Source organism: Globicephala melas, chromosome 20, assembly GCF_963455315.2.
Source record: "Globicephala melas chromosome 20, mGloMel1.2, whole genome shotgun sequence".
Lineage (NCBI taxonomy): Eukaryota > Metazoa > Chordata > Mammalia > Artiodactyla > Delphinidae > Globicephala > Globicephala melas.
The window spans coordinates 47,484,939-47,500,170 of NC_083333.1; the positions used below are offsets into that span (position 1 = coordinate 47,484,939).

Below are 15,232 nucleotides of genomic sequence, written 5' to 3' on the forward strand. Positions count from 1 at the left end.
GTTAGGGTTAGCGTTAGGGTTCAGTAAATTTTTCTACAGAAATGACTGATTACTATGACACTGAGGCATCATCCATATAAGGGAGCTGTACTTCCAATTTCTCACAGCTGCTTCAGGTTGCCATGACCTGCCTTACACACATGAGTGCACACACTTGCCTTCCCCAGTTTTCCAGAAGCCAGCTTGGTCTTATCATGCCACTTCTGGAGCGTACGGTTCCTGTAGACGGTGAAGTCGGCGAAGCGCTTCGCTATGAAGCTGGGGTAGTCCTCAGTCTCCAGCTTCCTCTTTGCTGGGGCCCTCCTCTGCTGCTGCTGCTTCTCTTCTACGAGCTCTTCATCTTCACTGGAAATCTCCTCCTCACTGGAAAACCAGTAAGAACACTGAGTCCAATGTAAATAAACGTTACCTAAATAAAAACTTAGGCGTGGGACTTCCCTGGTAGTGCAGTGGTTAAGAATCTGCCTGCCAATGCAGGGGACACGGGTTCGAGCCCTGGACTGGGAAGATCCCACAGAGCAACTAAGCCAGTGCGCCACAACTACTGAGCCTGCAGTCTGGAGCCCACGAGCCACAACTACTGAGCCCTTGTGCCACAACTACTGAAGCCCACGCACCTAGAGCCCACGCTCCGCAACAAGAAGCCACCGCAATGAGAAGCCCATGCAACTGCAACTAGAGAAAGCCCACACGCAACGAAGGCCCAATGCAGCCAAAAATAAAATTAATTAATTAATTTTAAAAAAACAAAAACAAAAAAAGCCTAGGCCCACATGCAGTCAAGAGTATTTGGGCTTTCCCTATGCTGTCTGCATCTTAAATAGCACGGGAGACGTGAGGACGGCTTTTTTGTTGCTGTTGGAAGAAAACGTTCGTGAGGTCAAACAAAAACTCGTGTATCTTTTAAAATAAATATAAAAATAGATGGTTTCAAAATATTTTTTAAAAAGTAAGCCAACTATAAAAATATATGAGGTTGTTAAAAACATTATTAGAAATGCACATGAACCAGGCCTATACTGCTACAGGAGGGTCTTTAAAAATTAAACATATAATCATACTTTTATGACCTCAATCCCCAAATCAATAAGGGAACTATGTCTCCCTGTAACCAACTACTCAGGAAAGCTGAGTAATATTGGTTGAACCAAACGAAGAGAAGCAGAATGTGAAGAAAACTCAAAGGGGTAGGCCACAGAATCCAAGCTAGGCTGTAATATCCTCAACTGTGTGAGAGAGCACTAGAGCCTACAGCTACAGAGCCAGCTACACTGCCTGCACTACCGACCCCAGCGCACAGGAAGTGCTTACTAAATGTGAGCTCCTCTCCTTTGTCATTCCAACTAATTCAGCAGAAAGGTATGGAGCAGAGGGGAAGCCCAACGGAAAACAGCAGGCAGGTGCCCTATGCAGCAGGCTCAAACAAAGGGGGGAGGTAGAGGAGAACCTTCATCAACTGTGATAATTTCAGGAAGGGAAAAAATGTTTTCTTCTACTATTTCCTGAAATTTTTCCACCCTTCGCAATAACTGCTTCTTCCTTCACTGAAAAGTCGACAGTTGTGACTGGTAATTCCATGTATGGGCAACAAAGTGCTTCATAAACATTAATTAAGCGTTCATGTTAAAAATGTGCTTCCACCTATAATCTCACTAGATCTAAAAAGAAGGCAAGATTTTTGCAGAAGCTTACAAAGAAGCTTAGGCACAACTATGCATAAAAATCCAAAACCTAATTCCCAATTTATGTGTCATCCTGGCCACCAATTAAACATAAGAGGCTCTTTCTATTTTACTAACGTTAAGTCCGGTATCTGCCTGGAAAGGACGTGACTTTCTTTTTCATAAATAATGGGAAACCATTCAGATGAAAAGAAAATAAGCAATTCCATAGTTCCATTCCCTCCTTACCTTTCTGCTTTGGGCTTTGTCCCATCTACTAGATATCTAGTGTCTGGATACTGGAAAAGCAACTCTTCCTGAAGATCTACCAATGACCTCAACAATGCTTTAAGTGCCTTGTGACCTGGGAAATAAAGCAGAGGGAAGGAACAGTTAATTATCTACAGTTCTCCAAAGTAGGTGATGCCTATAACGCTGGACTCCTGAGCAGTACTGGCTGAGGGGGTGCGCACAGGGTACGCCGGGACTGAAAACTCTCCGAAATACAGAATTCCTGAAAGGAAATAATAACAGTGCCTACCTCATAGGGTCGTTGTGAGGAACAAGCAGGGTAACAATGTGTAAGGTACTTAGAAGAGCGTCTGCAGTAAACTGTGAGTTCTTAAATTTAATAAGTTTGACACACTCCTTCCCTGCCTGTCATCATAACCAATAATTTTTTTCCTTTGGTGTTTCTTTCTCAGATATTTTTCTACAGGTTACCCATTGACCTCTTGGATTATCCCTTTACTGATCAACTCCTTAAGCAATTCCTTCTCTTCTGAAGAGCACAGCTTAGTCCTGGGGTCCCTACCACCACCACCACCACCACACCCTCCCCCAGGAGATCTCCTTTGCCTCTGGTGTGAGCTACCACCTCATTCATTCAATCTCCCAACACATACCCTTAAGGAAGGTTCCAGTTCACGAATAGAAACCCAAGTTAATGACTTTCTGTTTGCAGTACAGTCAGCCCTCGGTATCCTCAGGGGATTGGTTCTAGGAGCTCTCCCCCAGGATAACGAAACCCATGGATGCTCAAGTTCCCTATATGAAAGGGCCTAGTATTTGCATGTAACCTACACGCATCCTCCCACATACTTTAAATCATCTCTAGATTACGTACAACTAGTACAATGTAAATGCTATAAAAATCGTTGTGAATACTATGTAAATAGTTGCTAGAGTGCTGCAAATTCAAGTTTTGCTTTTTGGAACGTTCTGACATTTTTTCTTTCCAAGTATTTCTGATCCAAAATTGGTTGAATCCACGGATGCGGAACCCAAGGATATGGAGGTTCCATTGTACTGAACTGTGTATTAAAATTCTGCACACCAAGAATATGTTCTCACCTGATTCTCCTCACGACCAAAAGGATGCACGTGTAATAAAGCTGGTCAGGATTAAGTTTAAAGTCTATGACCAAGAACTTTCAGAATAAAATCTGGCCCGCTGAGAACCAAACTCTTACCTTCTTTATCAGCAAAATCCTACTAAAGGGGCTAAATAGACGTGGATAACTACTAGTTAAGTTTTGACAGCACTCAGACATCTCGCTTTATAATCAAAACTTTCCCATTTCCAGCAACTGCCAAGAAAATCTTCACATGGATGCCCCATCACTCCCTCAAACACCATGTCAGAAACAAAACTTTTTTCTTCCAACCTAATACTTCTCCTTTGTCTGATTCTCTCACCTCTGTCTAATGTTTTCACAGGAGATCACTGACATTTTGGAGCCCTTATTCAATATGTTCAGTCAGTTGCTAAATCCTGTGGTTTCCATACTTCCTATCACTAACAGTTGTCCATCTGTCTCTGGCTATGCTTCGATCACTCCTTCCCACTTTCCTTTAAGTAACTGTAATCTTCTCACAAGCATCCTTACTCTCATTTAGCAATCCCTACATTCATTTTTATTTTATATTCTACACTAACCTCAGCCCACACGAACTTCAGTTTAAGTGATTTTTATGAATTTGATTCTGTCTCTTCAGCTTCTACCTTGCGCAGCATGAGTAGCTTCCTCACTATTTTACATCTCAACCTATTTCATCAATGGGACACCAACACATGACTCAGACAAGTTCTCCAAACAGATCACACTGCAGCATTCCATTTCAACATACGGCTAAGAGCTTACCTGAGAAAGCCTCTGCAGATTGGTCAGAAGGAACTCAATAACCCAACAGTTACTTTGCATTCCTCCAATAATCTCCGTATAAGACTATACAGGGACTTCCCTGGTGGTCCAGTGGTTAAGAATCCGCCTTCCAATGCAGTGGACCTGGGTTCGATCCCTGGTCAGGGAACTAAGATCCCACAGGCCTCGAGGCAAGTAAGCCTGCGCGCTGCAACTACCAAGCCTGCATGCCCTGGAGGCCACACGCCACAACTAGAGAGAAGCCTGAGCGCTGTAACTAGAGAAGCCCGTGAGCCACAATGAAAGATCCCGCATGCCACAAATAAGACCCGTCACAGGGACTTCCCTGGTAGCACAGTGGTTAAGAATCCACCTGCCGGGCTTCCCTGGTGGCGCAGTGGTTAGGAGTCTGCCTGCCGATGCAGGGGACGCGGGTTCATGCCCTGGTCCGGGAGGATCCCGCATGCCGCGGAGTGGCTGGGCCCGTGAGCCGCTGAGCCTGCGCTCCGCAGCGGGAGAGGCCACAACAATGAGAGGCCCGCGTACCGCAAAAAAAAAAAAAAAAAAAAAAAGAATCCACCTGCCAATGCAGGGGACACGGGTTCAATCCCTGGTCCGGGAAGATCCCACATGCCGTGGAGCAACTAAGCCCATGCACCATAACTACTGAGCCTGCACTCTAGAGCCTGCAAGCCACAACTATTGAGCCTGCGTGCCACAACTACTGAAGCCTACGCTCCTAGAGCCCGTGCTCCGTAACAAGAGAAGCCACCGCAATGAGAAGCCCGCACGCAGCAACGAAGACCCAACACAGCCAAAAAAAGAAAAAAAAAAGACCTAATGCAGCCAAAAAAAATAAATTAATTAATAAAAATAATAAAATAAAATATTGTTCTTGTAGCCAAAAAAAAAAGGACTGGGGCTTCCCTGGTGGCACAGTGGTTGAGAGTCCGCCTGCCAATGCAGGGGACATGGGTTTGTGCCCTGGGTGTGGGAAGATCCCACATGCCGCGGAGCAGCTGGGCCCGTGAGCCATGGCTGCTGAGCCTGCGCGTCCGGAGGCTGTGCTTCGCAACGGGACTGCAACGGGAGAGGCCACAACAGTGAGAGGCCCGCATACCCCCCCCCCCAAAAAAAAAGGACTATATAAATACAACTTGCTTATTTAAATGTAACAGAAGATCCTTGACCACATCTTTTCTAAATTCCACATTCTAATACTTTTATAATCAGTACATATCCACACCACTTGGGAGGACCTGCAATACCTAAATATTACCTGAAAAAAATCCAAAATGCCTTGTGTTCTAAACCCAGGTTCTCCACCTGTTACTCTGAATCTTAACAAAACAAACAAACAAAAAAACTTTTCCACCAAATATAAAAATAAAAAGTTACTCTCATGAAGAAGAAAAAAGTATCACAGAATTATTCTTCGGACAGTTTTGGGGAAATGGATTAGGCACAAACAAGATGAGAAGTAGGCAAGAAGAATAAAAAGAATAAAGATATAATAATTTTAAAAGAGAAGAATTACTTTAAATGTGCTAAGTGTGTAACTAGGATAATGCAAAATTATGTATATAAACATGTAAATTTTTAAAGTAATGAGGAAAGCAGAGAATACAAATAACTACAAATATTAGGTTACCACAAATGATCATCTATGAAAAGAGCTGAATATTATAAACAGAGATTCCATATAGCTAAGGTTCTGAAAGTTATGTTACAGCCAGAACCTTAAGAAAATAGAAGAGACACTAATACTTGGAAGGAAGCCCATGAAAACGCCGAAATCTCCTCTCATCCAAATTCTGTGCAAATATGAACCATTGTTTTTACCTCCTTTTCTAGAAACAGCTACATCTTAAGAGAGCCCATGTTCTCCAAAGTGAAACTACAAATCAATTTTGCATTTGCAAAGTAGTCTTCAAATTCCCAAGCCTAAACCTTGAAAATATTAGGCTATGTGAAATAAGTCAGTTGCAAAAGGACAGATATTGTGTGATTACACTTATATGAGATATCTAAAAAAATGGTCAAACAGAAAATAGAAGGGTGGTTACCAAGGGCTGGGAAGAGGTGGGAATGGGGACTTATTGTTTAATGGACACAGAGTTTCAATTTGGGATGATGAAAAAGGTTTTGAAATGGACAGTGGTAATGGTTGCATAACAATGCAAATGTACTGGCTACTGAACTGTACACTTTAAAATGGTTAAAAATGGTAAATTTTATGTCATATCTATTTTACCACAATTTTTAAAAACACCTTAAAAAAACCCTAAGACCAAAGTAGTAATAATTCTACCATCCCAGTCTATCTCTCTACAGAAAAAAATCGTCTACATTCCTTCAACCTGGAGCCTAGTCCAAAAGAACAATGGAATATTATTCAGCCTTAAAATGGAGAGGAGGGAAAAAAAAAAAAAATGGAGAGGTGGGCTTCCCTGGTGGCGCAGTGGTTGAGAGTCCGCCTGCCGATGCAGGGGACACGGGTTCGTGCCCCGGTCCGGGAGAATCCCAGATGCTGCGGAGCGGCTGGGTCCGTGAGCCATGGCTGCTGAGCCTGCGCGTCCGGAGCACAGGCTCCGCAACGGGAGAGGCCACAGCAGTGAGAGGCCCACGTACCGCAAGGAAAAAAAAAAAAAAAGGAGAGGAATTCTGACACATGTTACCACATGGATGAACCTTGAGGACATTATGCTAAGTGAAATAAGCCAGTCACAGAAGGACAAATCCGGTATCATCCCACTTATATGAGGTACCTAGAGTAGTCCAATTCATAGCAACAGAAACGGTGCTTGCCAGGGGCTGGGGCAAGAGGGAAATGGAGATTTGTTCTTTAATGGGTATAGAGTTTTAGTTCTGCAAAATCAAAAAGTTCTGGAGACTGGCTGCACAACAATGTGAATATATTTAGTACTACTGAACTGTACACTTAAAACAGGATAGTAAATGTCATGTTACGTGTCTTTTTACAATAAAAAATTATAAGAACAGGAAAATCAAGTGCCTGTCCCTTACTTCCTCTAGTACCATGTGTCCATGATCTAAAATATGAGATCAAGAACCATGCAGGGAAGAAGCTGCAAAGCAGTTCATAATGTTTATGGCTGCTTGCCCCCAACAAGCAAGTCATAATTTGACTCTCTAATGTAACATAACCAAGAATTCTGAAAACGTCCAACAAAAAGACTACTACTTTTAAGGGCCACTTTCAAGTAGCTACACAAGCCCTTTTTTTTGGTTCAAGTCAGTTTTTAAAAATCCATCGCAGATATATTAGACAGCATATCAATCCAACAAGAAAGCAGAGAGCCAATATCAGTAAATCAAAGTGTGCCTTTCTGTTAATACTCTCTCATATGTTCTCATTTTATACACCCCTTCACCCAGTCAGAAAGTAGCCCTAAAGTATTTAAGCTCCATTCAGGGATAGCACCACCATGCATCAAAGTGTCAAGAGACCTACCAGAGGTGAAATCTGCAATTCTGTGCTGCTAACCACCAAAAAAAAAAAAAAAAAAAAGTTTATCAAAGTCAAGTCACCAGTGGCCAACACATGGACAACCTCCTGCGAAGAGATTTAGAAGCCAGAGCCCAATTCTTGTTTCTCTGTGATATTAGGGCCACATCTCCTTCTAGTAAAATTTTATGTAAAACCTGAAGAGACGATGAGCAATCCTCTGCTGGTCGCAGTAGGCCTCCTGGAAGCCACAGCTGACGAGGATGAGGAAAGACTCTCTCCCAGAGGCTCAAATCCAATAGTGAATTCTTCGCAGCCAAAAACCAAACCAAAACAAGCAACTCTCTTTAGCATTCATATAGGGCTGAATTCTATTTGTTCAACCCTATGAATGTGAAAGGGAATGGAATCAACAGTTTCTAGTTCACCTCTAGCTTTTCTCCCAATTAGCGTCAGAGTTAAAAATTAACAAAAGCTGCAGATACTTTCTTCTTGTTCAAACGAACAAGCCCAAACAGTAATACTGACAGAATTCGGAATTATGATACAGTGGAGCCTTCACGTAGTTCTTTGTTGAAGAAGTTAGGGCACCTGGCCACAAAACAAATGGCGACCGTCAAGGACATATATGCTTATTTTGTCTTACATAGTCCATTTCCAGAGGCTTTTCCCTTAAGAGGAGATTAAGAAGGACCTATGCCTCACCTTATTACCAAGATTCAACCCAAGCACCTGGGCACTGGCTTTAGGAATAATTTCCCAAGTAGAGAATAAAAAGAAAGAGTACTTTACTAAGGGTCAGGAGCCCTGTATCCTAACTGACACTATCACCAACTAGTCATTTTCCACTGAGTGGACCAATTTAATCTCTTCAAGTCCCAATGGTCTCATCTATAAAATGTAGATAATCCTTTGCCTGCTTATCTTACAGAATTAAGGTGAAAAATAGCAAATGCTTTTATATATTAAGGTAGTCTGCCAATTTTTTTAATGCTGTAGAAAGAGAAAGTACATTACTATCACAAAATCAGCGTCTTTCACATGGTGAAAATCTCTAGCTCTGCCTGTTCTGATCTACAGCAATAGGACTGAACTAGTATATTCATACATTCCTATATTAAGTATTCATTTACACACTACCCATATGCAAGCATTCTATATATAAAATGTCACCAATCTAAAAACCATTTTCACTTAACAGCTTTATTTTTTTCCCTGATTCATCTAGGCTGTTCGATGTAAACAAAACTGTAGGCAGAGAATAAGTGTGGACATGGGCACACAGTTCATTAATTAGATTATAAGCCAATAAGTAAAACTTCTGGCAAGGGGATGGAGGGCAACGGGAAGAGCAAATGTATAAAGTAAAATAAAGCTCACCTTATCAGTTTTTAAATATCCACACCATTATTTTTTAAGTAAATATGCAAGCATACAATTATGTATGTGCAAGTAATATAAACTCCCACATTCCTATTACCCCAGATATATACATTGAGGTAGAATATACAGATCGCAAGAGCATTTTTTTTTTCTTTCCTCCTTCTAAAGTAACTCTAGGACTGCAGCTAAACTATAGGTCAAAAGGACACACGATATACTGGCCTGAGAACAATACTTTTCATTCAAATCCATACAAGCCTGCCACTTGCAGCAGTCATCCCCGGCAATTAATCCCCCAAGAAAGACGTTTGATTAAATCTTTTCAAGCAAATCCTTTGCTTTGCTTTTGTTAGTTCACTTCTTGTCAACATCCATTAAAATATGCCTTTAATTCTCCCACAATCTTAAAAAACACCGATTCCACTGTCTTCAACTTTAATCAACTGTATGGCCGGCATTTTTCATTTCATAATAATGTGCTGCTTGGAATTCAAGAGGCAGGCTCAGCATCAATCATCTGGTAAGAATTTTTCCACTGCAATAAATATGCAAATGAGGAGAGCCAGTCAGTCGTATTTCAGGCCCGACTTGCTAGTGTTTTAAAAAAGACACAAATTTATTAATTGCCGGTGGCCAGAGGAATCCTATTACTTTGGGCATTGATTACAAAGCTGTGTGAGTGATTATTGTGCAACTCGCGGGCTACCCAGGCATGAGGAAAAATTATTAAAGCAAGGCAGAGATTATCAACTCGGAATAACAATAAGCCTTAACATTTAGGCCCTAACTTCTTCAACAAAGAATTACGTGAAGGCTGCACTGTATCATAATTCCGAATTCTGTCAGTATTACTGTTTGGGCTTGTTCTATATTCCCCAAGCAGGATGGCGTTACCAGTAAGAAAGAGCACTGCAGGTTACAAATTCCTTAACACCCACTGTGTGGATGAGTCGCTATCATTTCCAGTGTGGGTGCAACTAGAATTTTTATATATCCATGTAGGTATACACATACACAGGTGTGGGCATGTATATAACCCCCCGATTTATTAGAGAAACAGATGTACTCTTAGGAGGACCATATTTCGACTGGAACAGTAGAAGTAGTTCTGTCCCACTCTGTTGGTTGGTTCTGTGAACCAAAAGTAGGATCTTTTTTTTTAATGGTACAAAATCACCACCAGGATAACTTTTCCAAAGCAGAGTGTGGGGACTTATATTCTAAAATCATGACAACTAATCCAAAAGCAGACTTGGGTTTTCCGACCTCAGGGAGCCCCATGGTAGAAGGCATGCAGTCTGTGCAGGGGTCTATGAGGAAATGATTTGATGGGCTAATTCTGAATGCAAAGTATTTTTGTGAGAAACATTCAGCCTAAGACATATTAAATCAAGTAAGAAAGAGGACTCAGTGGACAAAACTTATTTTTTCTCTTAAGAGAATGATGTAGGGAATTGGGGAGTAAGTGGAAGTTGAAATAAGGGAGAGGTGAAGAGACATAGGATAAAATATGTTGGGTGAGCCCCCTCACAGAAAGAAACCAAAAGGAAAAATCCTTCCCATTTTACATTACTGTCGCACTAAGTAACATGATAGATAGTGTGCATTTGAGTTCTGTGGAGGGACATCCCACTCAAGCTGTAATTTCTGACCAGGTATGAATGTGTAAGGAAGGGAAAAGAAGTGCAGAATTTCTTAGGTTTCCCTGAATACTCTCTCAAATACCTTGATGAAGTGTGTCAATAAATCCTTAAAAAGCCCTACAGGACACAGCAATCTAACTGATCAATGTACTTTCCGAAATCCACTAGCTACCTTCCGTTTCACAGTTCCTAGACAACCTCCATTGTTCCAGAGTACTTACCTGAAAAGGGAAATTTATTTTTCCCCTTTAAACAGAAAGGGTAAATGCTCAGAGCACTGAGGTACTTAAAATCCAAGTTTATTTACCACAGTAATTGCTTAAACTGTCTAATATAGGAGTTACCCTGGGAGAGTGGAGATACTTTCATTTTTATTTGATATACTTTTGAACTGTTTGAATATTTTATAAGCACATATTACTCTTACAATTTAAAATGCTATAAAGTTTAAACTCTGAAGTAAGGGAACTTGTTAAAAATAAAATTAAAACCACAATCCAAGTAACCTTCTGTTTCATATAAAATAGTCTGATCCTTTCATATTAAAAAGCCTTTAAATAAACAGGTAGTGAACTGTCCCGAACCAAGTGCCCAAATTCTCTATACAGTATGGGTCTGGAAATGGGGGTTCCCATGCAGTTAATCCTTCCTCTCTCAGTATCCTTCACAGCATTGCTACAACACATATTGTACTGTGCATGTTGTAAGCAGCTTGAGACACAGACCTTGTCCTGCCACTCTAGCAGCCAACACATCACTTGGGCCATAAAAAGTACTCTACAAATATTTCAGTTCCAGAGAATTGATGCCCAAGTCACATGACAGAACATCTAACTACACTATCATTTCCAAATCTAAATGCTGACAAGCAAACAAAATGTGGACTCCCTATCTGCTACCTTCAACAACTGTGTATCCTCAACAAACTGACCTTTTGTTAACAGAAGCAAGGTAATCAAGCTTAACTTTTTCCTTATTTGAACACGCCAACTATAAGATGTATAGGCTACTCCTAAGAGTCTCAAAACCACTGTATCAGATTTAAGAACTTACAAACATGAAAATAATTAACAATTTTTGTTAGGCATGTTACAATGCATTCTCATGAAAAGTCATTATCGCCACTTGGATAAACTGAGGCTCAGAAAATAAAAGATTATTTTATTTGCGTTCCTTTTAATATTAGCGAAGGTAAGCACTGCTTATTCATCAACCCAAAAATGAAACATGTTGAGATGCTGCTTTCATGTAAAAACATTTAAATGATGCTTAAAAAGTGGTTTACCTATCTCCACACCTTGCTGTGAGCATCCTGAGGCAGGGACTGAACCGCTCACCTTGGTATACTGGGTGTTGGCAAACGGCAGACTCCACACTGTTGAATGAATAACTGAATAAAAATGACATCCTAATATTCTTCCTGGCATGTGCTTTTTGTGTGTGCATTTCAAATCTCCAAAGAACTAACTATAAGTATAGTACCAGTATTTATTTATATAACCCCTTTAAGAAGAGGGAAACAAATACTGTGGCCACAGAGCTATAGCCTAAGAAAAAAACTATTACCACTATTAAGATTAATAGCTAACACTTATCAAGGACCTACTAAGTACCAGACACTAGCCTGAGCACTTTTCATGTAGTAACTCATTTAAATCCTCACAACAATCCTTTCAGGTACATACTATTATTATATCACCGTTATACAGATGAAGAAAATGAAACACTACTACAAGCTTTAAAAAAAAACTGCACGTTTTTCATTTTCTAGATCAATGTACCTTTATGGGATATGTATCAAAACTACCTGGAAAACGAAATGAAATTTTCAATTCCAAAAAAATGACAAAACTGCCCTCCTCAATACCATGACACAATAAAAAGCACTAGTGAGGGGACTTCCCTGGTGGTCCAGTGGTTAAGACTCCATGCTCCCAATGCAGGGGGCCCGGGTTCGATCCCTGGTCAGGGAACTAGATCCCGCATGCTGCAACTAAGACCCAGCACAGCCAAATAAATAAATAATTTAAAAAACAAACAAACAAAAAACAGTAGTGAGTTTCTGTTAAAATGCTATATCTAAATTTGGTCCTCACACTTGAAAAAACAAAGTGGAGAAATTAAAGAAAGCCCAAATCATACGGATGGAAGGCAGGTCCTGTAAGACAAGATAAAAGAATATTTGCTTAACCCGAAAAAGAAAATGTTAAGAAATGGATTAATAGTCTCCAAAATTCAAATGGCCAAATACATCCAAAAAAAGATGCTTAGTCTTACTTAAAAAAAAAAAAATTAAAGCAATGTGATACTTTTCTGATAGTGCTTGATGCTGGCAAGAATGTGAAGGGGCACTCTCCATACACAACTGATAAGAGTTAATTAGCTCAACGGATCCTGAAAGCAATCTGGCAAAAAGTATCAAAGTTTTACAAACGCATGCCTCCTGACCCTACTATTCCACTTCTAGAAATTAATTCTAGAGAAATAATCAGATAAGAAAGCAAAGAGGTGGCTACAAAAACATTAATTTTTAGCATTATTTATAATAGGTAAAAACAGCAAACATCTTAAGTGCCCATTTATAAGGTATTTAGTCAAATAACTTTCTGGGCAGCTGTTGAAAAGGATAAGTATAAACAGAATTTGGTCTGAATACACTAAACCATAAATACTTTGGGGGATAACTGAAGTAATCTGAGTATGGAGTGGACATATTACTTAGGACTGTTAGGAAGTATTGATTTGGTTAGAGGAGATGACAGTGTTACATAGGAAACACTCTTACTTTTTAGAGCTATTTATAGAAGTATTTAGAGGCAAAATGACATGATGATGAGTACTTTAAAATACTTCAGGAAAAAAAATGAAAACAAAGATAGCATAGTATTTTTTTTAAAGAAAGAACAGGTGGGCTTCCCTGGTGGCGTAGTGGTTGAGAATCTGCCTGCCAATGCGGGGGACGTGGGTTCGGGCCCTGGTCTGGGAAGATCCCACATGCCACAGAGCAACTGGGCCCGTGAGCCACAACTACTGAGCCTGCGCGTCAGGAGCCTGTGCTCCGCAACAAGAGAGACCGTGATAGTGAAAGGCCCCCACACCGCGATGAAGAGTGGCCCCCGCTTGCCGCAACTAGAGAAAGCCCTCGCACGAAACAAAGACCCAACACAGCCAAAACTAAATAAATAAATTTTTAAAAAATCTTTCCCTAAAAAAAAAATAACAGGTAAGACATATTTATTAACGTGGGAAGATGGTTTTAGTTCAACGTATCCTTATGATCTCATTTACAGTTTAAAAAAGGTTAAATTGACATAAATACCTGGAAGAATATACACCAAACTGCTAGAGAGAGTTCTCTCTGAAGAGCACTATTAATAGAAAGGAAAAAGAGGACTTTCACCATCCATGTTACATATTTCAGGATTAGGTCAGGGGGAGGGGGATAATTAGTACTGTTTGAAAAAGAATTTTTTTTTACTACAAACTTCACTTTAATAATTTTTTTAAAAAGCTGATTAAGATTAAATAAATATATTCAAGTACACAGAGAGGTCTTCTGAAGTAGATATAATTCTTCCTGTCAACAGAATAATCAAACAAAAAGACAGATTAAAATAAAAGCAGGAGAAATTAGAAGTAGCCATACATTTGATTGACAAGAAGATCACCCATCCCTAGAACTAATTTAAAATTTTCCCTGTATGGTCACAAAAGAAATATGAAAGACCAATAAATGTAAGGAAAAAATGTTTACCCTCGTTAAACACTGGGGAATGTAAATTTTTAAAAAATGCAAATTAAAAGAAGCAGAAACCATTTTCCACCTATCAAAGTGACAAAGATGAAACAAAATTATAATATCCAGGGTTGACAACGATAAGGGAAACTGACATTCATATAAAGAAGATGAAAATGTAAACTGATTCAGCTTTTCTGGAGGGCGACTTGGCCATACAGAGCAAATGCCTTAAAATTGTGCATATCCTTAGAACACATACTAATTCCACACCTAGAAATTTATTTTATGAAACAAAGTTATCACAGATGTGAGTAAAGATTTAGTAACAATAATGTTTACTGCATTATTTATAAAAATGAAAAACTGGAAACAATCCAAATGTCCAACAATAAAGAACTAGTTAAACTACCCATATGATGGAAAGTCTCTGCTGCCATTAAAAATAATGCTGTAGAACAATATTTAATGACATGGAAAAATATTCATGATCTCTGTTAAGTAGAAAAAAGCACACTGCAAAACAGAATATAGAATATGGTTCCATTTTTGTTCTAACTACACACCCACAGAGGGAAAGAAAACCAGAAAATATTTATACCATATACCAAAATATTAAAAGTACATAACTCCAGCTGCTGAGATTGAGGAAGATTATTTCCTTACTTTCCCTTGGCCATTTTCTAAATTTTATATAATGAATATGTAGCACATTTATAATAAGAAAAACACATTTTTATCTTTTTCTTTATCACTTAAAAAAAGTCTTGCCTGCCTAGGGGAGGGACTAGATCATCTGATCCCCCAAGGGCCCTTCTAGCTCTCTTACTGAAAAAGCAGTACGAAGGAATGATCTTTAGAAAAACTGAAGGACACATTTACGATTCACACTCTAAGCCTTCTGTTTTACAACAAATTCATCTCCATCTCTCTCCTGCCTTCATTCCTTTAAGCTTTGGCATTTATTCCATTTCTTTATTCCCTCATACTTTCTTTAAAGGGAAGATTAAAAAAAAAAAAACACAGATTAGAGTAGTTCAGACTATGTGCATAGTGATGGTCTAGAGCAGTGGTTCTGAAGCAAAGCAGACGTCATACTGGCCTTGCCTCTAACTGTGTGGCCTTAACCAGGTTACTTAACCTAAGACTTGATTTCCTCTTCTGTACAACATAGTTATCAGCCAGCCCCTATTTCA

At 39.7% G+C, this 15,232-nt stretch overlaps 1 protein-coding gene across 4 annotated transcripts in view; it reads right to left on the reverse strand.

Moving 5' to 3' along the window:
- Positions 1-15,232, reverse strand: part of AATF (apoptosis antagonizing transcription factor) — a 99,420-nt gene that overhangs the window by 60,156 nt on the left and 24,032 nt on the right. For all 4 annotated transcript variants that reach the window (XM_070044453.1, XM_030881881.3, XM_060290416.2 and 1 more), the window contains exons 5-6: positions 1,911-2,025; positions 159-363 (exon numbers count right to left, since the gene is read on the reverse strand). In XM_070044453.1, coding sequence (XP_069900554.1) covers positions 159-363; positions 1,911-2,025 — 320 coding nt within the window. The remainder of the gene's footprint in view (positions 1-158; positions 364-1,910; positions 2,026-15,232) is intronic.